The sequence below is a fragment of the Somniosus microcephalus genome, chromosome 27, assembly GCF_052327205.1.
Source record: "Somniosus microcephalus isolate GS21.2 chromosome 27, FLI_Smic_1.0, whole genome shotgun sequence".
NCBI lineage: Eukaryota > Metazoa > Chordata > Chondrichthyes > Squaliformes > Somniosidae > Somniosus > Somniosus microcephalus.
The window spans coordinates 27,449,765-27,475,087 of NC_141013.1; the positions used below are offsets into that span (position 1 = coordinate 27,449,765).

Here is a 25,323-nt window from a genome sequence, read left to right on the forward strand (position 1 = left end):
ACATCAGGTAAGTAGATTGGGTTCTCTGTGTCTCCCCATTGCTGTGAATAGGTGACAACTGCAAAAGTGGTATGAAAGCTACTATTTCACAGCTGGTCACTTTCCAATGTCAGAAGCTTGAGCCTTCAGGACTTGGAAGAAACTTTTGAGTTATGACTCAACATTATCTGGAACTCACGAAGACACTTCTAAAGGTGAGCACAGATCTGTCCAATAAGGTAAAATGTTGAAAATATAGATTTCAATGTTTGACAACACATTAACAGAAACTTCACATGAACATTGGCTAAACCACTCAAGTGCCTACCCTTGTGTGTTGTTAGTTGATATGCTTGCAGTAGTTGATATGCTTGCAGTAGGATGAGGGTGAGTGTGAGGGGTGGCTAGTGAGATGGGGAAGTGATAATGTAGATAGAGGGGGATGGGTGGAGGTGCAAGGTAAGTTGGTGTAAGTAAAGATGGGCAGGAGTACGGTAGGGAAGGCAGAGTGATGTGGATGTGTTGAGTGGCACAGGAGGATGAGGTTGAGTGTGGCTTGGCAGTAATGTTCCGTGATCGACTCAGATCATTGAAAGGTTTGTGCCACTGCAGTCTGGTCCTCCTGACAACATCCCTGCCTGTGCCCTCCTGTGCAATGTGCAACCAGGCTGCGTTGATCTCCTGGGGAGGTCTCTTCTGCCCATGGGAAGAGAAGAGAACCTCCCTGCGTGCTGTGACTCCCTCCATAAGCATATCGAGAGCCTGGGTGCAGCCGTCCACCTCTGTGCAGTGCTTGTCAGTGTTTGCAGCACCTCAATGCTGTAGAACACTGACAGAACTGTCAAAACGAATGTGGACATGGCCCCTTTAAGGAAACCGGTTATGACATCATCAGACCCGCTTCCTTTTAATTGGCCGGGAAATGCGCAGGGCGGGCTTAACAAGCCCAATCAACATAAAATTACTTGGAGCGGGACTGGGATCCGCCACCCAGCTCTCCCGCCTCCGCTGACTAAATCGCCGCCCAAAACTGGGACACTAAAATGACAAAAACACAGCTATTATCTAGAACTTAGGATGGCACATGTTTCAAAGATCTAGCACACATTGTAATTTAGAAGTGCTGATAAACCTTTGAAGCTTCAATCTCACAGTTTGCATAGTCATCAAAACCCTTACATATTAACAGTCTTGTTGCATCACACTGCCTATGTGTTATCCTACATGTAGTATCTAAAATTAGCTTTTTGTTGACTGATGGGAGGAAGAGAGAGACCTGGGTAAGCTAGTAAAATATCCCTGTCTCAAAATGTTATCACCACAGGTCAGAAGAGTTTGTTCAATGCAGTAAACGTATTAGCAAATCTTGGAAACCAGGTGGCATTGAAGTTAAATTAGAAACTTTTTAATCATGTGTTATCATGGGTAGGTGTCAAAATGAAGATAAGAAGTGATCGCAAAATGGATTACAGATTGCTCTCTCATACTGCCTAGCAACTGGTTTCCAAACAGTATTGACAGAAACCAGAAAGAAGATTGCCTGCCTGCCCACCCGCTCAGCTGACCAGTGCTTGGTACACAAAGATGGAGATAGAAGATCATCGTGACTTGCAACACCTGATCATGTGTTATTTTTTGTAAAGTTCTTTACTCTTTTGTCCTCCAGTTAATTTTTGGCTTCCAGGTTTCAGACCACTCTCTTTGCTGAGCCCTCGCTTCCAATATGGCAGAAACATTATTTTTACTTGCCCAGATATCTAGGTAAAAAATATAACAAATCCAGGGAACAGGAAATACACTGTATTTAAATAGAATGCGACACTTAAATCAGGGAAGATGAGAAAATAAATGTCTTACCTGATGGTCCATGCAGTTTCCCTCTTTTAACTAGACAAATGTTTAAAAAAAAAACTGTTAGTACAGTTTAAACACACCATCACGGAATATCCATGTAGATTTGTCATTGTACATTCAATCCAAATCGCTATATAAGTGGCACACTCCATTTGGTCACTGGAATCCAGATTTGAATTGCTGATTGATTGGATAAAAGAAATTACAAAATCAGCTGATGAAGAAAATAGAAAGGGTCTAATGGTTCAATAGGGAGTACTTTTAAAATTTGAATAGAATAGAGGGAGTTTTTCCCAGTGCTAAACATTACTTGATTTTTTTAATATAGACACTACGTGCAACTGACCTGCCTTAGCTTGGGACACCACATACAAAACTGTTTTTCAGCTGGCCTTCAGTATTTAGGATAAAATTGTAGCAGAGATACTCAAATGAGAGCATGACTTATTTTAATCTTAATTCTGAATAATGGATACTTAAGATAGCTGAATTTACACCAGTGGTATAAGAATCAAAAGGCAAGAATTTTAAGTTTCAAAGAAATCCTTATCAAGGTGAGAAGGGATCATAAAACAAGAGGCAGAAAAGACAAATATTTCAGCTGTATCTTGTACAGTACTTGATTGACAATTTACATCTAGTAGAGAAATTGTACCAACTGTGTTTGGCCATGAAAGGCACTTTAATGGCCATTTTACGATACACCTAGATGGCATACAATTGAAAAAAAAATTTGGTTCCAAGAAATTAGCTTGTACAAAGACAAATGTAAAAGAGGGATTTTTCTTTTAGGTAAAATAAACCCCCTCACAAAATTAAAGGAAAAAGTTGCAATTGGAGATAACTAGATAATAATTAACAGCCTGTTATTTCCATTTTTTATTATCGTGATAGACACCCAGAACTATTGTTATGCACACTCAGTTAGTGACACCTTGAGATCACCTCTGAAATCATTGAGAAGATAGATTTGATAGATCACCTTTTAAGTTACACCCCAAAGTTCCATCCTGATACACCAATCAAATGAGTAACAGATAATTGGAGAGAGTTTCAACAGACTTGGGGAAGGAAACAGAGAGGTAGAGCTGATTATTTTTGGTGTATACGCAATAGCTGAGTCCATGGTTCTGGATGAAATCACCAAGGTATAGCACACGGAAAGGACCAAGGATGGAGCCCTGAGGTGCACCAGCAATGACGTTCAGGCATGGAAGCCGAATCCCATTTCACTAAATGCTGGCAAAATTATAGCCATCTAAAGTTTTACATTAGGATTGCCACTTTCTGTGCAAGAGTAGGCGGCACTAACATTGCACTGAATTCAATACAAGAAATCTCCAGTGCCATACTGAGAGCGTTGTATTGCTGCAGATGCCACCTTTCAACTGAAGATGTTAAACCAAGGTCCAACGTTTCTGTTGATTCGATTGCAGATTAAGAAGGGCACTATTCAAAAGAAAATCAGGAGTTCTCCTGCTGTCCTGTCCAAGATTCCTGCTTCAACTTCTACCACTAAAACAAAAACACACAAATTATCTGGTCATTCAGTTCTTTGTTGTTTGTGGGATCTGCTTTGTGCAAAATGGCTGCCAGGTTTGACTACACAACAGTCAGTATGCTTCTGAGAGATGTGTTAAGGAGCCTTATGAAACCATCAGGGGAAAATTGGCTCGCGTCCCCTTTGGGGCGATAACTTCCCCGGGGCACGACTTTTAGCTCCCTGAAAAAGTTGACAACCCCATGCCCAAAATTCAATGGTAACACCAAGCAGGAGGCGGGGCACTACTGGAACTCTCCCCTTCCCTCTTGGGGCGCTACCATTAAATATCGCTGCGTTACGTGCAGCAGCGCCAGGCATGTTGGCACATAGCACCGCGGTGCTGCAGGCCTTCCTCCCCTGATTAAAGGGGAGGGGCCTAGCACAGCACGCGCCAGGGCCCTGCTGGACCACCAGGAAGTGGGGCCGGCATCCCGCAGCAGGAGGCGAGGGGGGCAGGTGCTGGCAGAGCGGCCAAAAAAAAATGGCCACCTGGCACCTGCCCTTTAATTATCGCCACCCCGGTCACAAAAACGCCTCCCTGACCCTGTCGGACATAGTGTCCGGCAGTAGGTCAGGGGACGCGAGCCAAGTTTGCGGCCAGGGCGCGAGCAGGACGCTGCGCACGGCGATGACTTCATCGCCGGAGGTGCAGCGCCACGAGGCACTACCGGCTACTGCCGCCGCTAACTTCCCGCTGAATTTCGCGGGTGGCGTTAGCAGCATCGCACCCGGGCGCTAGTTGCTTTGCGCCTCGTTAGCGTCCCGAGGCACAAAGCAACCAAATTTCCACCCCCCCCCCCCGCCATGTCTATAGAAATGCTATCAGCTGGTTAACTATAAAACATCTTCTCGATGATTTAGTTACTAAACTCAGAATACTAGTTTTGCATCAGGAGCAATAAATGAACTAAAAACACCAAAATTCTTTCGATAGCACTAACATTCTGCAGCTGCTGTATAAAGTGCATGTAGACTGGCATTGCTCAGCAGTACAGTACACATCGGGGAGCATGGGATGAGCAGTGCCCATTAGGGTTTTCTACCGTCTCATATAATCTAATGTCAGTTTTTGTGATCATTTGGGCTACTGGCCAAATCAATCACTGTAATGGAATTCCACCGCATTATATTTCCATTTCCCAAAACCAAGCATACCAGTTATAACAACAGAAAATGCTGGAAAAACTCAGCAAGTCAGGCAACATCCGTGGAGAGAAATTAGTCTGCAGCCTTCCGGTCTCAATATCGAGTTCAACAATTTCAGATCATAACCTCGGCCCCTATTTTATTTTTACTTATATTTTTCCACTCCTTTCCTTCCCCCCCCCCCTTTCCTTTTGTTTCTCTCTCACACCTGGCAGCTATCTTTTGCCCTGCCAGCACACTTTACACCTAATCACAGCCTATTACCATCTCGTCTAGCTTCTAATCTCTTTTACTTCTTTTGGTTCTTTTATTCTTTTGTCCGATCGCAGCCCTGCCTTCGATCTAGTTCCTTTTCTCTCCAGTTTTGAAGAAGGGTCAAACCCGAAACGTCAACTCAAATTTCTCTCCACGGATGTTGCCTGACTTGCTGAGTTTTTCCAGCATTTTCTGTTGTTATTTCGGATTTCCAACATCTGCAGTATTTTGCTATCATACCAGTTATACCTTAGACATCTTGTGGTAAACTCATTCCAGTGAACTCCTTTATCTGAGAATCTGGTTTTTAACAATTTGCACGTAAATTCCCCTGCTATTGTGAATCACATGCTTTAGGGAGAATACCAGCTAGTTACAGCGCATTTCTTTTTCATCACAGAAATTGCTGTCGGTGTGTTATTTGGGGATTCATTTAGGAACATGGGAACAAGGGTAAGCCATTCAGGTGATAGATCTGGGCGTCATCAGCAGATAGGAACAGGAACCCTTTCAGCCCTTCGAGCCTGTTGCGCCATTCAATCAGATCATGGCTGATCTGTGTCTTAATTCCATCTACCCACCTTGATTCTGTAACCCTTAATACCCTTGCCCAACAAAAGTCTATCAAACTCCAATTTGAAATTTTCAATTGACCGAGTCTCAACAGCTTTTTGGGGGGGAAGGGAGTTCCAGATTTCCACTACGCTTTGTGTGAACAAGTGCTTTCTGACGTCACCTCTGAACGGCCTAGCTCTAATTTTAAGATTATACCCCCTTCTTCTGAACTCTCCCACTAGAGAAAATCTACTTGATCAAAGTCTTTAATCATCTTAAACACCTCAATTAGATTACCCCTTCTATATTCAAAGCATTACAAGCCTAGTCAATGTAACCTGTCCTCAGAATTTAACTTGGGTTATTAATGATTTTTTGGGCATATTCTCATTGGCCCACTAGCCCCCGGAATCATAGTTTTTAGCTGTATGTGTAGATTGTTCAATTCCCCAGCCCACAGAATGGAGTATCGGCAATGACTAGAATGCAGAGCAGCAGTTAAATGTCTTAAAGAAGCATTTAATCCCATATGACAGAAACGTAACTGGACCAACCACATAAACACTGTGGCAACAAGAGCAGATCAGAGGCTAGGTATTCTGCGGTGAATGTCTCACCTGCTGACTCCCCAAAGCCTTTCCACCATCTACAAGGCACAAGTAAGGAGTGTGATGGAATACTCTCCACTTGCCTGGATGAGTGCAGCTCCAACAACACTCAAGAAACTCGACACCATCCAGGACAAAGCAGCCCGCTTGATCAGCACCCCATCCACCACTTTAAGCATTCACTCCCTCCACCACCAGCGCACCGTGGCTGCAGTGTGTACCATCTACAAGATGCACTGCAGCAACTCGCCAAGGCTTCTTCGACAGCACCTCCCAAACCCGCGACCTCTACCACCTAGAAGGACAAGGGCAGCAGGAGCATGGGAACACCACCACTTGCAAGTTCCCCTCCAAGTCACGCATCATCCTGACTTTGAAATATAGCGCCATTCCTTCATCGTCACTGGATCAAAGTCATGGAACTCCCTACCTAACAGCACTGTGGGAGCACCTTCAACACACGGACTGCAGCGGTTCAAGGCGGCGGCTCACCACCACCTTCTCAAGGGCAATAAATGCTGGCCTTGCCAGCAATGCCCACATCCAGTGAAAGAATTTTTAAAATGTTTGCAGAATGGATTTCTCTACAATTTTGCTATTGAAGAGAGGCTGGGAGGAGAACAGCATGCTTCGATGGACATCCTGATTAATGAAGTACAAGAAAGGAGGGCTGTCCCCTATTGGACAGAAGGACACCCTCCTCCAAAAAGAGCCATTCAGCAAGCTCGAGAGCAAACTGCTGACAGCAAATGTCGTGTGCAGAACCCCGAGGATCTGAATGCTGGTCAGAAGATGGGTGACCTTAAGAAAGCTCTTAAACTAAGGCTAACCTACAGCTTTTAATGCCATGCTTTTATTGTCATTATTCTTTTTAAACATATGCACCATTAATCAGTTGCTTGTTACAAATTTCAGGTCTCCTCTAGATATTCTCTTAGGTTCAGCACCAAAGGTCCCTCTAGTAGGCAACCCCAAGTCCTTTACAATCATCGCCTGTACTGCCCAATATCTAGTTATACAATAGCAAGACACAAGGGCATAACAATGAGACCGCTTTCTTATGCAAACTGGATATCATGATCCTTTCATGTGTCTTCACATGCGCCTCACTAATCTTCTGAAAGGCAAACTGATTAACAATTCAGTGATACATATGAACCATTACATCAGTGATACATATATGAATTGTGAAATCACAAAGGAGGGCACAAATAACCTCCCAGAGATGTCGGGGAACATAGGGTCTAATATGAGGGAGGAATTGAATGAAATCAGTATTTGTAGGGAAATGGTGTTAGGGAAATTGACGGCATTGAAGGTGGATAAATCCCCAGGGCCTGATAATCTACATCCTAGGGTACTTAAGGAAGTGGTCCTAGAAATAGTAGATGCATTGCTGGTCATCTTCCAAAATTCTATAGACTCTGGAATAGTTCCCATGGATTGGAGGGTAGCTAATGTAACCCCACTATTTAAAAAAGGTGGTAGAGAGAAAACTGATAAGCCTGACATCGGTAGTGGGGAAAATGCTAGAGTCCATTATTATAAAAGATGTAATAGCAGAGCACTTGGAAAACAGTGACAGGATTGGACAAAGTCAACATGGATTTACAAAAGGTGAATCATGCTTGACTAATCTACTGGAATTTTTTGAGGATGTAACTGGTAGAATAGATAAGGGAGAACCAGTGGATGTGGTGTATTTGGACTTTCAGAAGGCTTTCGATAAGGTCCCGCATAAGAGATTGGCGTGCAAAGTTAAAGCAATTGGGATTGGGGGTAAGGGTAAGGTACTGACTTGGATAGAGAACTGGTTGGCAGACAGGAAGCAAAGAGTTGGAACAAACGGGTCTTTTTCCGAGTGGCAGGCAGTGATTGGTGGGGTACCGCAGGGATCAGTGCTAGGACCTCAGCTATTCACAATATATATTAATGATCTAGACAAGGGAACTAGATGTAATATCTCCAAGTTTGCAGACGACACAAAGCTGGGTGGGCGTGTGTGCTGTGAGGAGGATGCAGAGAAACTCCAGTATGATTTGGACAGGTTGGGTGATTGGGCAGATGCATGGCAGATGCAGTATAATCTGGATAAATGCGAGGTTATCCACTTTGGTGGCAAAAACAGGAAGGCAGATTATTATATGAACGGCAATAGATTGGGAAAAGGGGAAGTGCAATGAGACCTGGGTGTCCTTGTTCACCAGTCGCTGAAGGTAAGCATGCAGGTGCAGCAGGCGGTTAAGAAGGCAAATGGTATGTTGGCCTTCATAGCGAGAGGATTCAAGTACAGGAACAAGGATGTCTTGCTGCAGTTGTACGGGGCCTTGGTGAGACCACACCTTGAGTATTGTGTGCAGTTTTGTTCGCCTTATCTGAGGAAGTTCTTGCCATGGAGGGAGTACAGCAAAGATTCACCAGACTGATACCTGGGATGGCAGGAATGACGTATGAAGAGAGATTGGGTCGATTAGGCTTATACTCCTTGGAGTTTAGAAGAATGAGAGGGGATCTCATTGAAACTTATAAAATTCTAACAGGACTAGACAGACTAGGTGCAGGAAGGATGTTCCCGATGGCATGGGAGTCTAGAACCAGGGGTCACAGTCTTAGGGTAAGGGGTAAGCCATTTAGGACTGAGATGAGGAGGAATTTCTTCATCCAGAGAGTGGTGAACCTATGGAATTCTCTACCACAGAAGGCAGTTGAGGCCAACTTATTAAATATATTCAAGAAGGAGTTAGATATATTTCTTAAGGCTAAAGGGATATGGGGAGAAGGCAGGGACAGGGTACTGAGTTTGGATGATCGGCCATGATCTCATTAAACTCCTGCTCCTATCTTCTATGTTTCTATATTGTTAAGTTGCTTTATTTTACAGATCGCAAGTGAACAGACAAAGCAACCATTACAGCAAATGTTACCTTTCTTTAACTTAATTTCAGCCCCTCCTTGTGCCACACGGTCCAGAATAGAGAGCTAAGGAACACTTTCTTTTAGTCAATCCTATCACTGACTCACCCGGAGGCTTGCTCGGTTAGCTCTGTTTCTAAGGTAGACTGGCCAATGCCTTACCTACTTCTCAGCAGAACCAAATGACCCAGAACATGCATTTCCCTTTCGTATTGTTCCCTCCCTGGAGAGGAGGTTGAGGGCTTGGCCTCTGACCCCTTCATTGTCCAGGAGCTGACCAGTAAGAACTGCCAATTAAACCTGGACCATGCTCTTGGTTGAAGGTCCTTGGCAACTGAACCTTGCTGCTTTCAAAATGAATAAGGCCACACCAGCATAATGGGTCTGGATAGACTTCCGCTGTCTAAACTAAAGAATGGCAACATTACAGAGACCAGTCCCTCAATATACATCTCACTCCGCAACTCCCCCCCACCCCACCCCCCACCCCAACCCTGCTTCATGCTGCAGATGGGATTTTTAACAACAAAAACTTGGGTTTATATAGTGCCTTCAATGTAGTAAAATGTCCCAAGGTGCTTCACAGGAGTATTAAAAGACAAAGGGGAAAAAATTGAGTCGCAGCCCCTTTGGGGTGCTAACTTCTAAATTAGCGCCCCGCGGCCGAAATTGAGTGGTAGTGCCCCAAGAGGGAAGCGGGGTGCTATTGGATGCGCCCCGTCTCCCTCTTGGGGCGCTGCGAGGGAATATCGCGGTGCTACGTGCCACGGTATTGCAGGCCTTCCTCCCCTTCCTAAAGGGGAGGGGCCTTGCGCAGCGCGACCCAGGGCCCAGCTGAGCCACCAGGGATTGGAGTGCTGGCAAAAGAGCCCGGCACTCAAGAGAAGTGCTGGGCTCATGGAGCGCAGCCGGCACTCCACGGGGGGGCGGGGGAGGGGGCAAGTCAGGAGGCCGGGGACGGCAGCGGAGGCAGGTGCTGGCAGGCGGCCAGCAACAAAAATGGCCACCCAGCACCTTGCCTTTAAATTGCACCGCCCCAGCCGCAGGTAGGCCTCCCTGACCCCATCGGACATAGCGTCCGGTGGTAAGTCAGGGGGCGCTACCGAAGATCGCGGCCGGGGTGCGAGCGGGGCGCTGCGCACGGCGATTATGTCATCGCCGACGGCACAGTGCCACGGGGCGCTAACGGTTACCGCCGCCACTAACCTCCCGCTGAATTTCGCAGGAGGCATTGGCGGCGAAGCACCCAGGCGCTAGTTGGTTTGCAGCCCGTTAGCGCCCTGAGGGCGCTAACGGAAGGAGCAAAGCAACCGAATTTTTCCCCCAAAAAATTTGACACCGAGCCACATAAGAAGAAATTGGGGCAGGTGACCAAAAGCTTGGTCGAAGAGGTAGGTTTTAAGGAGCGTCTTAAAAGGGGGAAAGAGAGGTAGTGAGGCAGAGAGGTTTAGGCAGGGAATTCCAGAGCTTAGGACCTCGGCAACAGAAGGCACGGCCGCCAATGGTTGAGCGATTATAATCAGGGATGCTCAAGAGGGCCAGAATTAGAGGAGCGCAGATATCTCGGCGGGGGGGGAGATTACAGAGATAGGGAGGGTCGAGGCCATGGAGGGATTTGAAAACAAGAATGAGAATTTTGAAATCGAGGTGTTGCTTAACCGGGAGCCAGTGTAGGTCAACGAACCCTAAATGAGCTCAACTGAAAAGTAACACTTCAATATAATTCATACCCAGATATTCCACAGCAAGGAGCTGAACATCTCAAAACACGACACTGTTTCTGTATAAAATCTTATCTGTAATAAATCTATTCATTTTATCCTGAATGTAATGGTCTGATGGGTGGTAGTTACTGCCTTTCAGAGAACATTGTGGGGATTCCATGTGAACTCCAGCACAATATGCTGCAGTTAAAGGGTAATCGCTAGTCAGGTGGCATTCTGTCCGACTCATGGCACACATATGGACACAGATTGTGGTTCAGAAATGACTCAGCCTGCTTATAGAAACTGAATTTCTGACTTGAGCACAAGTTAAAAGAGTTGGGAGAAAGCCCAAACCGTTAACATCTTATTCTCATTCCAGGCAATTTTAACTAAATATTTATGTTTTTAAAAGTTCACTTCCCTGTCAAAAAGCACCACAATGCTGGAAAGCTAACGAGTTTTACTTATCCTGTTAGTCATGCAGGCGTGCTGGGATCCCTTCCAACGTTACATCTTCCATCCAAAGCTCTTCCACCCAAATAGGTTGGTCAACACATTCACTGGTTGTTCTGATGTCTCCCCTCAATCAGCACTTTGCATATACATCAAGACATAGCATCATAGTACAGTAGCTTTTTATTTATGGAGTCTTTCAAAGTTTTGGACTTTGATAACATGAAGCTCATCAGTTGGGGAGAAAACGTTGAGCAAATATCGAAAGCGTTTCTTACATAACAGAGTTCTTGGGACCAAACTTCCCCTCCCCCCCACCCCCAACTAGAGACATCCATTTGTTCCAGTCCCAATTAATTTATGTCCTTTTCTGTCAAGCGCAATCAGTCTCAAAACGTGGAAAGGGCTCTCTCTCATTTTATAATCTCAGTATCTTAAGTAGTCAATGTACTGTACTATTGTTCAATAGTTCACTGAATTAAATCAACCACATCAAATGTACTATTGCTGCTGGTTCATTTTCTTTTTCGCTATGCATTATTGTTTCTTTCTGTTCTTTGCAAAGGCTTTTTCAATCACAGTAATTGGAATATTTATTCATGGCATCTGTCCTTAATTAAGTTAAGATGCACTTAGCTACTTACAGTGCACTTCCCTTTCTCTTGGTACGTCAACACTTACACAGTTTCCCTCCGTAAATCTTAAGCTGAACAAATGAGTGAATTAGTGTTGGTTTCATTTAACGGAAAGCAAGAGTGAAAATAAGGTTTGTTCTGCCATGTTACTTTATTACAATTAGTATTTTGTTTTAACAGATTGATTTAGGAACTTTAGAACCTATAAATTTAGTTGAAGGAAATACATTTTTACTCTATTCTTTAAAATTCCCAAGACCTATCCATTTAAAATCCTAACTGGCGCCCTGGATAGTACAGCTGCAGAGTTAGACTAATAATCCATTCAAACCCCAACAGGAGTTGTTCATATTCTGGCACATCACAATGGCAGGAGTACCTGAATCCATTACCTTGATTACTGCAAGCAGCTAATCAGTATTCAACTTGAATTTTGTTTGAAAAGGTTTGACACTTTAATCTATAAAATGAGGCAAATGTGAAACTTCGCAACAGAATTTATACCACAATCAGCATAACTTGAAGTTCAGAACAAAGGATGAATGAGGTTATTCTGCATTTAGTTTACTCAAATAAAAAAACATTCTGCTTTGGCTTAAAAACTGAAAAACATGCAATTTGTTTCTGTTTATCCAGCAATGCTCTTTTACTGTAAAACTAACAATTAAAGCAAATGATTCATTATCACATGGAGTTAAGCAAATATCCTCACATACTCTTAAAGTGCGTAAACAATCCATTGCCGGCTGGCACTATGACACATCTCCACCAAACGCCATTATTCATTCTTCTTGATGACAGCTGCAAACAGGAAGACGACAATCTCTTCCCTTAACTGCATGTTTTCCAGCCACCTCTTCCTTTAGCTGCAACCACATATTCTTTTTTGCACTGCTTTTCTCAAACGTCTACCATTCATTCTATACACAATCCAAAATAACAGCAATTTACAGTAAACTTTCGATTAACCGGCACCTAAATAACCGGAAATGTCGGTTAACCGGCAAAATTCAGGAGTAGGTTCAGGTAACTTTTATTACTTGCCTTCCTCCATGTGTTGCTGTGCAAGGGTGTGGCTGCAGCTGTTGCTAAGCTACAGAGACGCTTGCAACTTGTGGCCATTGTTTTAAACCTGTTGCTAAGCAACAGGGTTTGTTGCTTTATACGGAGCTCTCAGCTCCGTATCTTTTACTATAGCTTTCGGTTATCCGGAATTTTTGATGAACCGGCACCACGTCGGTCCCGTCCGTGCCGGATAAAAAAGTTTCCTGTAGTTCATATCCATAGCAAATATATATGGAATGCATGAAATGAACCATAATACCTTTTAAACCTTACTGCATTACCCACACAATGCTTCTCAAGATATGACCAAGTTGAAGCAGCCTTCAAAAGATCCTCCATATTACTTCCTTAATGAAATTATTTTCAAAGAATCATAGAATAGAACAGCACAGGAGGCCGCCACTTGGCCCAGAGTCTGCATCAGCTCTTTCGAAGAGCAATTCAGTTAGTCCGAATCACCTGCTCTTTCCCCATATCCCTGCAATTTTTTCTCCTTCGAGTATTTATCCAATTCCTTTTTGAAGGCAACTATTTAATCTGTACCCACCATCCTATCAGGCAGCGCATTCCAAACCCTAACCACTCATTGCATGAAGAAGTTTTCCTCATTTCGCCTCTGGTTCTTTTACCAATCTCCTTAAATCTCATTATCGACCCTACAGCCATTGGAAACAATTTCTCTTTATTTACTCTATCTAAATCCTTCAGGATTTTAAACACCTCCATCAACTCTCCTCTTAGCCTTCTCTGCTCCAAGGAGAACAGCCCCAGCTTCTCTATCTAGCCATGTAACTGTATTCTCTCATCCCTGGAACCATTCCCAATATTTAATTGGAGAAAATTTCAGCTCGTCCAGAACTGGATGTTGGACAAGCAGTCTGACAATTTAGAGATTGTGGAGGGGGTCAAGAGAAGAGGTAGTGAGGTAGAGCTAAGTGTCATCAGCGTACATGTGGAAACTGACGCTGTGCTTTCGGATGATGTCGCCAAAGGGCAGCATGTAGATGAGAAATAAGAGGGGGCAAAGGATAGATCCTTGGGTGACACCAGAGATAACGATGCAGGAGCAGAAAGAGTAGCTGTTGCAGATGATTCTCTGGCTACAATTAGATAGATAAGAATGGAACCACTGCCAGCGTGCACAGGGTCAACGCTGGCGGGGGGGGCGGGTGGAGGATGAGTGGGACGGGGAGGAGTTTGGCAAGATTTGCCTCCAGTGGGTGCGCTGGGCGGGAAGGTCGGCGAGAGAGTAGGATAGGACGGTTGGGGTTGCTGTTCGTAAGGAGGCAGCGACAAGTGCCTCAATGGGCCCTTCGTAGGATGCCAAGGGAGGCACAGAGGGAAGCTGTAGGCTTATCTAAGAGGGAGTCAAGCCTGGGACGGCGGCAGGAGAGTAGGAAGGTCGAAGAGTAATGAAGGATTGGGGTAGGGATTTGGGAGGGGCCGAGTATGAGAGAGAGGAGAGATGAAAGGAGGCATGACGACAGGAGAGAGCAGTCAGGGAGGGACAGAGAGAAAAAGCGGAAAAGTATTGATGGTTCGGGTCCGGACCGGCAGCCAAAATGCTCACGCAAATGGACACAGGGGAAAAGCTTAGGTTACATAGGCCTGGTTAAATGTAGTAATTAATGGGATTCATATTTCCTGGTAGCAGGGAATAGGTTGGGGACATTAGTTGGGAGACCAAGGTCAAAGTCCGAGGTCCTGTGGAAGGACAAAGCCAACATAAGCAGGATGGGGCCGGTATGGAGCATCGACGAACCGCTGTCCAAAGCAGGTGAGTAAAGTCCAGAAGCTATTTGAAGGGTAGAGAGTTAAAGGATGGAAGTTGTTGCCATAGGAATGAGAGTCGGTAGCGGTGCAGAAAGATGATGGCTAAATTGACGCAAGTTGGAGGTCACCGTAGATTAAAGCGGCGGAGAAAAAGTAAAACCATAAGCTAGTGACCAGCAAAGCTGAAAACCGGTAGAACGCGGACAGCAAGAGAAGCGGCAGCTGCTACCTACAAGCCAGCAGAGCTGAAAAACCAATAGAACCAGTTCAGCGAAGACACAGCCGCAGTTTAAAAGTTAAAATATCTTTTAGCAGCAGAGCTACACACACAGCAGGCAAGTCTTACAGTGTAATCCAGTGCAGAAACATAGTGGTGTAATCCAGTGTAGTTCAAAGCAGAGACGTAGTCTCAATGTCCAGAGAGAAGTCCAGGAGATCGGAAAACAATTTGAAAAAAGAATTCCGCAACATAAGACTTGAAGCAACTGAAAAGCAGAGCAGAGCCACAGCCGCTGAGTTAAACAGTGTAGTCAGTAGAGCAGCATAGTCCTGTTCGCGAGGAGTCCAGGTGATGGAGGTCAAGTTTCAGCAGAGTTCCAGCAGTGAAAACAAAGACACGCCGGGGATGGGCAGTGGACTCTGCAGGGATAGATTTAATCTTGTGGTTTGAACTTGTTGTTTGGGCTAAAATGCCTTCACTATCAGAGCCAGGGTATCTTAAGCAATGGAAGAAAGGAGATTGAGAGAAGAAAGGGCAAAAGATGGTAATAGATGACCATGGATACAGTTGAAGAGAAGAGCAGCTCAGAAAGGAGCTGCCAGCCCAGGAGCCATCTTGAATAAAAGAATAATGCTTCAACATTTCCTGGTCATTATAGATTATGCCAAGCACCGTGTCACATCTGGTGGGTAATGTGAAGGACCCACTAGTCCAATTTGTATAGTTATGCAAGACTGCTTATCTGAACTACAGTCCATCGTGGAATGCTTCGCAACTCCAGGAAGATCTGCAACAGAGTCCAAAGAGGTCCTCAGCACAGTGCAACAATCTCAACTATTCACACTCCTGCTAGAGAAAGCATAGGCTCCAATTTCAAAGAAGGTGTCTTCTCCGGCTTCAACATGCTGGAGGAATCTAATTGAGAGAGATCAGCAACAGGCTGAGAAGCCTTTTGCTTCTCAGGGTGACATCAAGCTCCTCCAGTCACTCCATACAAGATGTGAAGGTGTGCGCACAACCAAGAAACCAACGCAGCAGAGCACGTGGTGCAAGCCGTTGCATGACCATCTCATGACCCGGCATAAGGTCACCTCAATCCCTAGAGGCCCTCACTGAGACTCAGTAGACAGTATCCTGCCACTGGGTGCAGCACTAAGTTAGGCTTTAGAGCACACAAATCACACACCGTCACCAAGAGGAAGCTCAGATGTAAAAGCATTAGCCACCTGTACTATTCATATTTGGTTGCAATTTATTTCAACTGTGTCTAGAGAATTTTCCTGGAATTTTTTTTTCCATTCATTTTAAGAATGTGGACGTCGCTGACAAAGCTGACATTTATTGCCCATTGCGAGTTGCCCTGCGAAGGCCTTCTTGAACCACTGCAGATTGTGTGGCAAAGGTACTCAAAGATGTAAAAATATCTTTATATTGTCAGATAAAAAGTTCCAGGCTTTTGACCAAGCAACGATAAAGGAACGGTGATCTATGTCCAAGTCAGGATGGTGTGTGACGTGGCGGGGAACTTGGGAGGCGATGGGTGTTCCCAAGCACCTGTTGCCCTTGCCCTTCTATGTGATGGAGGTCGTAAGTTTGGGAGATACTGCCGAAGAAGCCTTGGCGAGTTGTTGCAATGCCGCCTGTACATATTGCAGCCACAGTATGCCAGTGGTGGAGCGACAATGTTTAGATTAGTGGATAAACTGCCAATCAAGTATATTTTTGTCCTGGACGGTATCAAGCTTCTTGAGTGTTGTTGCAGCTGTACCCATCCAAGCAAGTGGAGAGTATTCCATCACACTTCTAACTTGTAAGTGGGGGTGGAGACGCTGCGGAGATTCAGGAGGTGAGTCACTCACTGCAGAATACGCAGCTTCTGACCTGCTCGAGTAGCCACGGAATTTGTTATTGGTCCCGTTGAGTTCTGGTCAACGGTGACCCTGAGGATGTTGATGGTGGAGGGCCCAGCAATGGTAATGCCGTTGAATGTCAAGGAGGTGGATAGACTCTCTCTTGTTGGAGATGGTCATTGCCGAGCACAGAGCAGTGTTAATGTTACTTGCCATTTATCAGCCCAAGCCTGGGTGCTGTTCAGGTCTTGCTACATGCAGGCACTGACTGCTTCGTTATCCGAGGAATTGCAAATGGAGCTGAACACTGTGCAATTATCAGTGAATAACCCCACTTCTGACCTTCTAATGGAGTCAGGAGCTGATCATTATGAAGCAGCTGAAGATAGTTAGTTGGGCCTAGGACACTACCCGGAGGAACTCCTGCAATGATGAGGCTAAGGTGACTGACCTCCAACAATCACAACCATCTTCCTTTGTGCTCGGTATGATCCCAGCTACTGGAGAGTATCCCCCCCGATCCCAATGACTTCAGTTTTACTAGGGCTCCTTGGTGCCACACTCGGTTAAATGCTGCCTTGATGTCAAGGGCAGTCACTCTCACCTCACCTCACTGCCACATTTGGCCCATGACTGTAATGAGGTTGGGAGCCAAGTAGTCCTGCTGGAAACTAAACTGAGCATCGGTGAGCAGGTTATTGATGAGTATGTGCTGCTTGATAGTACTGCTGACGACTCCTTCCATCACTTTGTTTATGATTGGGAGTCAGCCGATAGGCCGGTAACTGGCTGCGTTGGATTGGTCCTGCTGTGAACACACCCTACAATTTTCCACATTATCAGACAGATGCCAATGTTGTACCTGTACTCGAACAGCTTAGCTAGGGGCATGGTTAGTTCTGAAGCACAGGTCTTCAGCACTATAGATAGAATGTTGTCAGAGCCCGTAGCCTTTGCTGTGTCTAGCTCGCTCAGTTGTTTCTTGATATCACGTGGAGTGAATTGAATGGGCTGAAGCGCAGCTCTTCTGGCTCCACATCTTCATCTTCATCAGCTCATGGCTGCAGCTGAATGTGATCCTTCTCAGTCTACTCGATGATGATACCCGATTGGATCACAAAGTTATGCAAAACCCTAACAAACCCTCCCCGTCATTTACCTGGAAGTCTGCAAGTGCCAAAGGCTGCTCGATCTTCACCTCCAGCAGCTTCTCTGCGCTTTCTTCATGCTTGTTCTGGGTTCAAATACCCTAGCCCTGAAATTTAGGCCAGTGAATGCATTTTGCACACACCCTGCCCCTGCCTGATCAAAACTTGCTCTGGGATAAGAACATAAGTAAGAGCAGGAGTAGGCCATACGGCCCCTCGAGCCTGCCCCACCATTCATTAATATCATGGCTGATCATCGACCTCAACTGCACTTTCCCGCCCAATCTCCATATCCCTTGATTCCCCTAGAGTCCAAAAATCTATCTATCTCAGCCTTGAATATACTCAAAGACTCAGCATTCACAGCCCTCTGGGGCAGAGAATTCCAAAGATTCACAACCCTGAGTGAAGAGATTCCTCCTCATCTCAGTCTTAAACGGCCTACCCATTATCCTGAGACTATGCCCCCTAGTTCTAGACACTCCAGCCAGGGGGAAACAACCTCTCAGCATCTACCCTGTCAATGCCCTTCAGAATCTTGTATGTTTCAATGAGATCACCTCTCATTCTTCTAAACTCCAGAGAGTATAGGCCCATTCTACACAATCTCTCATCATTGGACAGCGCTCTCATCCCAGGAATCAATCTAGTGAACCTTTGTTGCACCGCCTCCAAGGCAAGTATATCCTTCCTTAGATAAGGAGACCAAAACTGTGCACAGTACTCCAGGTGTGGTCTCACTAAGGCCCTGTACAATTGTAGCAAGACTTCCTTACTCTTATACTCCAACCCCCTTGCAATAAAGGCCAACATGCCATTTGCCTTCCTTATTGCTTGCTGTAACTGCATGCTAGCTTTCTGTGTTTCTTGCACAAGGACACCCAAATCTCTCTGAACACCAACATTTGAAAGTTTCTCACCATTTAAAAAATATTCTGTTTTTCTATTCTTCCTACCAAAGTGAATAACCTCACATTTCCCTACATTATACTCCATCTGCCACCTTACTCCCCACTCACTTAGTCTACCTATATCCCTTTGCAGACTCACAGCTTACTGTCCCACCTAGCATTGTATCATCAGCAAACTTGGATACATTACACTTGGTCCCTTCATCTAGATCATTAATATAGATTGTAAATAGCCGAAGCCCCAACACTGATCCTTGCGGCACCCCACTAGTTACAGCCTGCCAACCTGAAAAGATCAGTTTATCCCTACTCTCTGTTTTCTGTCCATTAACCAATCCTCTATCCCCAACCCCATGAGCCCTAATCTTGTGCAATAACCTTTTATGTGGCACCTTATCGAATGCCTTTTGGAAATCCAAATATATTATATCCACTGGTTCCCCTTTATCTACCCTGCTAGTTACATCCTCAAAAAACTCTAATAACTTTGTCAAACACAATTTCCCTTTCATAAAACCATGCTGATTCTGCCTAATCATGTTATGATTTTCTAAGTGACTTGATACCACTTCCTTAGCAATGGATTCCAGCATTTTCACGACGACTGACGTCAGGCTAAACCATAGTTTTGCAAGATTTTGAACACATTACAATCAGGGATCCATTTCTTGCCAAAGGTTAAGCTAAACTATAGAGTTAAGGCAAATAAGTGTCTTTGCATTACTTTCTTTTGACGCCCAGCAGGGACATTTTCAAAGTGTGTACTCCACACTAAACTGTAATTTGCCAAGTTGTCACAGTGAATGCTGCCCCAGTCCAACATTACAGAGATTCTGTTTAAATGTGTGTACGTTTATCCCAAATTGGGTGTGTAAGGATGTCTTCTATATCTACATGAGATACTGTAACCTCTTCACTATACTATGGATTTCTTCTGCACTTCATTGTCAGCTGTATCTGCAGCCTTTTTATTCTGGTTATGTATTTCAGGCTAATATACAAGAACTTTTGAAATATTATAAACTGACGAATAAAACTATAGGCTTTAGCGGTAATAATTTAGTAAGTTTGGTTTTTCAGTTCCTACTATTACCAGCGCAAATGAGAGAGAGCGCGAGAAAGAAAGAAAAATGTGCTCATTATAATGATGGGTGTCAGTGTAATAGAACAGTATATTTTTATATATCACATCCAAGGGCTGACTTTCTGAATGCACATCCTGCTGGAGAGCATATCGGGAAATCACAGGTGCACTCCCCATGATTTTCCATCATTTATATTGGTGGAAATTGAGGGCTATGCCCATGATTTAGAAAGTCAGCCTTCTACTGTCAGCATCAGGCAGTTATACACCTCAGGTGAAAAGGCCAGCATTCTAAATCTATTACGATAGCAAAACACTGCAGATGCTGGAAATCCGAAATAACAACAGAAAATGCTGGAAAAACTCAGCAGGCCAGGCAACATCCGTGGAGAGAAAATAGAGTCAACGTTTCAGGTTATCCACTTTGGTGGCAAAAACATGAAGGCAGATTATTATTTGAATGGCAATAGATTGGGAGAAGGGGAAGTGCAAAGAGACCTGGGTGTTATTGTGCACCAGTCGCTGAAGGTAAGCATGCAGGTGCAGCAGGCGGTTAAGAGGGCAAATGGTATGCTGGCCTTCGTAGCAAGAGGGTTCGAGTATAGGAACAAGGATGTCTTGCTACAGTTGTACAGGGCCTTGGTGAGGCCACACCTTGAGTATTGTGTGCAGTTTTGGTCACGTTACCTGAGGAAGGACGTTCTTGCCATGGAGGGAGTGCAGCGAAGATTCACCAGACTGATACCTGGGATGGCAGGAATGACGTATGAGGAGAGATTGTGTTGATTGGGCTTATACTCACTGGAGCTTAGAAGATTGAGAGGGGATCTCATCGAAACCTATAAAATTCTGTCAGGTCTGGAGAGACTAGATGCAGGAAGGATGTTTCGGATGGCCGGGTAGTCCAGAACCAGGGGTCATAGTCTAAGGATAAGGGGTAAGCCATTTAGGACTGAAATGAGGAGGAACTTCTTCACCCAGAGAGTGGTGAACCTGTGGAATTCTCTGCCACAGAAGGCAGTGGAGGCCAGTTCATTAAATATATTCAAGAAAGAGTTGGATATATTTCTTGAGGCTAAAGGGATCAAGGGATATGGGGAGAAGGCAGGGACAGGGTACTGAATTTGGATGATCAGCCATGATCTCATTGAATGGCGGAGCAGGCTCGAAGGGCCGAATGGCCTACTCCTGCTCCTATCTTCTATGTTTCTATGTTTCAAAACCCTTTGTCAAGACTGAATTATGACATCAGCGCCGACCTGTATGGCTGCTATTTTACGAGCTCCTCCCCAACTGGTATTTTAATGTTGTATTTAATTTATTTATTTGTATTTAATGTATTTAATGTATTTAATATATCGTACTGTTAGTTTTTAGTATTCTACTGTTTAGTATTTAGCACTCTAGTTTTAGTATTAGTAATTTAGTTTTTTTTTAATATTCTACTGTTTAACTGACCTGTATGGCTTATGAGGGTAGCCGCTGTTTTACGAGCTCGTCCACAACTTTCCACTTTATTTATTATTTTATTGTTATTATTAAACAATTTTGTAAGTACTGTTTCTTCACTTATCCGCTACGACCGTCAATCACTTCTGGACATAAGATTGTCCGGAGATATAGGACCTACCCCCGATTTTTTGAACTGGGATTCTGCTGCTACTACCATCCACCCTCCCACCTGCTTACCTGACTTCATTCCTGTGATCAGGAAGCGACGACGGCGCAAGCAGGGCAGACGAGCAGGTGCATTAGTGAAGCTGAGGCGACGTGAACACCACCCCCCCCTTCCGAGTATTCTCCTGGCGAATGTGCAGTCACTGGACAATCAGCTGGACGAACTCAGAGGGAGGCTCACCTTCCAGCGGGACATTAAGAACTGCAATGTCTTGGTTTTTACTGAGACTTGGCTTGATCCATCGACACCAGCTTCGACCATTCAACCAGAGGGATTCAACATTCACCGGCTAGACCGAACAAAGGACTCGGGGAAAAATAGAGGGGGTGGAGTGTGCTTTATGATCAACAATTCTTGGTGTTCCGACGTGGAACTACTTACATCTTCTTGTTCACCCGATCTTGAACACCTGATGATCAAATATCGACCCTTCTACCTACCGAGAGAGTTCTCATCTGTGATCATTACAGCGGTGTATATTCCACCACAGGCCGACGCAAATAGGGCACTAAACGAGCTGTATGGGATCATTAGCAGGCTTGAAACTTCCCATCCAGAGGCTGCATTCATTGTGGCTGGCGATTTCAACAAAGCCAATCTGAAGAAAGTACTGCCTAAATACCATCAGCATATCACCTGCCCAACGCGAGCCAAGAACACACTAGATCACGTTTACACTCCATTCCGGGATGGATACAAGGCCCTCCCCCGCCCTCCCTTCGGCAAATCAGATCACGACTCCATCCTGCTGCTACCCACCTATAGGCAGAAACTGAAACAGGAAAAGCCTGTGATGAGATCTCTACAGCGCTGGTCGGATCAATCAGACGCTATGTTACAAGACTGTTTTGATTCCACTGACTGGGATATGTTTCGGAATGCCTCGGACAATGACATCAACACATATACAGATTCAGTCATTAGTTTCATAAACAAGTGCATAGACAACGTTGTTCCGAGGATTGTTGTACGAACATTTCCCAACCAGAAACCATGGGTAAATGGCAATATCCGTGCTATGCTAAAAGCACGGTCCATCGCATTCAACTCTGGGGACATGGATGAGTACAAGAAATCAAGGTACGACCTCAGAAAAACCATCAAAAATGCAAAAAGACAATACACGGACAAAGTGGAGTCACACTATCATAGCTCAGATTCGCGAAGGATGTGGAGTGGACTACAATCTATTACAGACTACAAAGGGAAACCCAACTGTGTTATGCCCAGCAATGCCTCTCTCCCGGATGAGCTTAACACTTTTTACGCCCGGTTTGAGGCCAACAACAACTGGCCTGTTACAAGGGCGCCCGCGGCTCAGGACGACCGGGTCTTCTCAATCTCCGTGGTTGACGTGAGCAAGACCTTTAAGAGAGTGAACACCCACAAAGCACCCGGTCCAGATGGAATCCCTGGGCGTGTCCTTAGAGCATGCGCTGACCAGCTGGCAGCCGTGTTTACCGATATATTCAACCGTTCACTGTACCAGTCTGTAGCCCCCACCCACTTCAAGATGACATCGGTTATTCCAGTCCCCAAAAAAACAAAAGTAACCTGTTTAAACGACTACCGCCCCATAGCACTCACTTCTGTCATCATGAAATGCTTTGAGAGGCTGGTCAAAACCCACATCAACTCGTTACTACCTGACACACTGGACCCACTCCAATTTGCCTACCGCCCAAACAGATCTAGGGATGATGCCATCGCCACTGTAGTGCACACTGCCTTATCACACCTGGATAAGAGGAACACCTATGTGAGAATGTTGTTCATTGATTATAGTTCAGCATTCAATACCATTATTCCCTCCAAGCTTGTCAACAAGCTCAGTGAGCTAGGACTTAACACCTCCCTATGCAACTGGATCCTGGACTTCCTGACGGGAAGACCCCAGGTGGTGAAAATAGGCAGAAACACCTCCTCCACACTGATCCTGAACACGGGAGCTCCCCAGGGTTGTGTGCTCAGCCCCCTTCTGTACTCCCTGTTTACACAACTTCAATTCCATCATCAAGTTTGCTGATGACACTACCGTTGTAGGCCTGATCACAGATGGCGACGAGACAGGCTACAGGGAGGAGGTAAGAGCCCTAGGAGAATGGTGCAAGTACAACAACCTCTCCCTCAACATCAGCAAAACAAAGGAGATGATCGTGGATTAGAGGAAGCGGCAGGGGGAGGGACACACCCCAATCTACATCGAAGGGGCGGAGGTGGAGAGGGTCAGCAGCTTCAAATTCCTGGGTGTATTCATTACGGAGGACTTAACGTGGTCCCATCACATCGACGTCGTAACCAAGAAGGCATGCCAACGCCTGTTCTTCCTCAGGAGACTGAAGAAATTTGGAATGGCCCCCCAGATTCTCACCAACTTCTACCGGTGCACCATCGAGAGTATCCTGTCCGGCTGCATCACTACCTGGTATGGCAACTGCACCGCCACAGACCGCAAGGCTCTACAGATGGTAGTGAAAGCTGCACAACACACTATAGGAATTAAACTACCTGCTGTGCAGGATATCTACCCCGAGAGGTGCCGGGGGAAGGCCCTGAGAATCATTAAAGACGCGAGTTACCCCAGCCACAACCTCTTCGCCCTGCTCCCGTCCGGTAAGAGATACCGAAGCATACGGTCTCGTACCAACAGGTTTCGAAACAGCTTCTACCCCCAGGCCATAAGACTCATGAACGATTAATTTATTATTATTTATTACTGTTGTTTTATTTATTATTACTGTCTTTCTATTAGTATTTCTATTAGTATTTTTTATCATTGTTATGCCATATTTATTCCAATGTTGGGCGGACTCGTAAAAATCAACATTTCATTGTGCAGTACACACGTCTGCTGCATATATGACAAATAAAATTGAATTGAATTGAATTGAATTGAAGAAGCACAGGAAATGAAACAGATTAAAAGGCCAGATTGGGGGCTGGGAGAGAACAAAAGAGAAGTGAAGAGACATTAAGAGGTATTGTAAAAGACTGTCCCAAAAGAGTATAACTATGGATTGAAAGTCCATCTAAGTTACTTCTTCACTGCTACGGCTTCTTGTTGGGCGACTTCAGGCTTCCATTTCTTCAAGAACTTTCTTCTACGAGGAACGAACGAAGGGCGGACGGTGCCCGGATCGGCGCCTCTTCCACTTCGGCAGATCGATGAAAACGTTTTCGTCTTTTTAAAGACGGACGGTTTCGGAAAAAGGACAACGTGGCCGGTGTTCAGCCAAACAAGGCTCGGCCACGACGAGAAGACGACAAGGGTGGCCCGGGTACTGGGGTCGGGAGATCATCGACGACCCAGGCCGACGGAGAAGAAACCCTCTGGAGAACCGGCGATCGATGCCACAAGATTCTCCCATGTGCATAACCTGCATCTAGGTCTACTCCATGAACCCAAATCCACGATTGTGGATCTCAACCTTGACGAGCGCTCATCGAGGCTGGGTCTACCCCACCGCCTCGAGGGAGGAGAGAATATCGACTGCGCCAGAAGCTTCCAATCCACGTGACGACGGGAAGCGGTGTCAAAAAGTCTGCGAACCCCTTTTCGCGATTTCGAGAGTGGTGAGCATGATCCCAAGTTCCCCAGGTCGAAACTTAGTTTAGGTATAGGGGAGGGAGTTAAGGGAAATCGTAATGTGTTTCCCCTTTTACGATGTGCCGTGTGTTCCCCATTTCCATAGAGTCAAGTTCATAAATTTGTGCATGATTGTAGTTACTTTAATCTGTGCCTATGACATGTATTTTGTAATGCTTCAAACTGTTCAAAAATAAAAGCATCCATTTCGTGCTATTCAGCCTGGTCTATTGAGTCCTCTTCTCTGCACTACTGTTCTCTGCATCTAAGTCCAAGGTCTAGAACCGTAGGGGGGGGTGGGTCGAACCACTCAAGGGTAATTCTTGCACGAAGCCTGGCAGGGGGCCAGAACGGGCAAGAG

General features: G+C 45.2%; 1 protein-coding gene across 5 annotated transcripts in view; it reads right to left on the reverse strand.

The window, feature by feature from the left end:
* unc13c (unc-13 homolog C (C. elegans)) overlaps positions 1-25,323 on the reverse strand; it is a 794,870-nt gene that overhangs the window by 757,503 nt on the left and 12,044 nt on the right. For all 5 annotated transcript variants that reach the window (XM_085968794.1, XM_085968796.1, XM_085968795.1 and 2 more), the window contains exon 2: positions 1,837-1,866. In XM_085968794.1, coding sequence (XP_085824920.1) covers positions 1,837-1,866 — 30 coding nt within the window. The remainder of the gene's footprint in view (positions 1-1,836; positions 1,867-25,323) is intronic.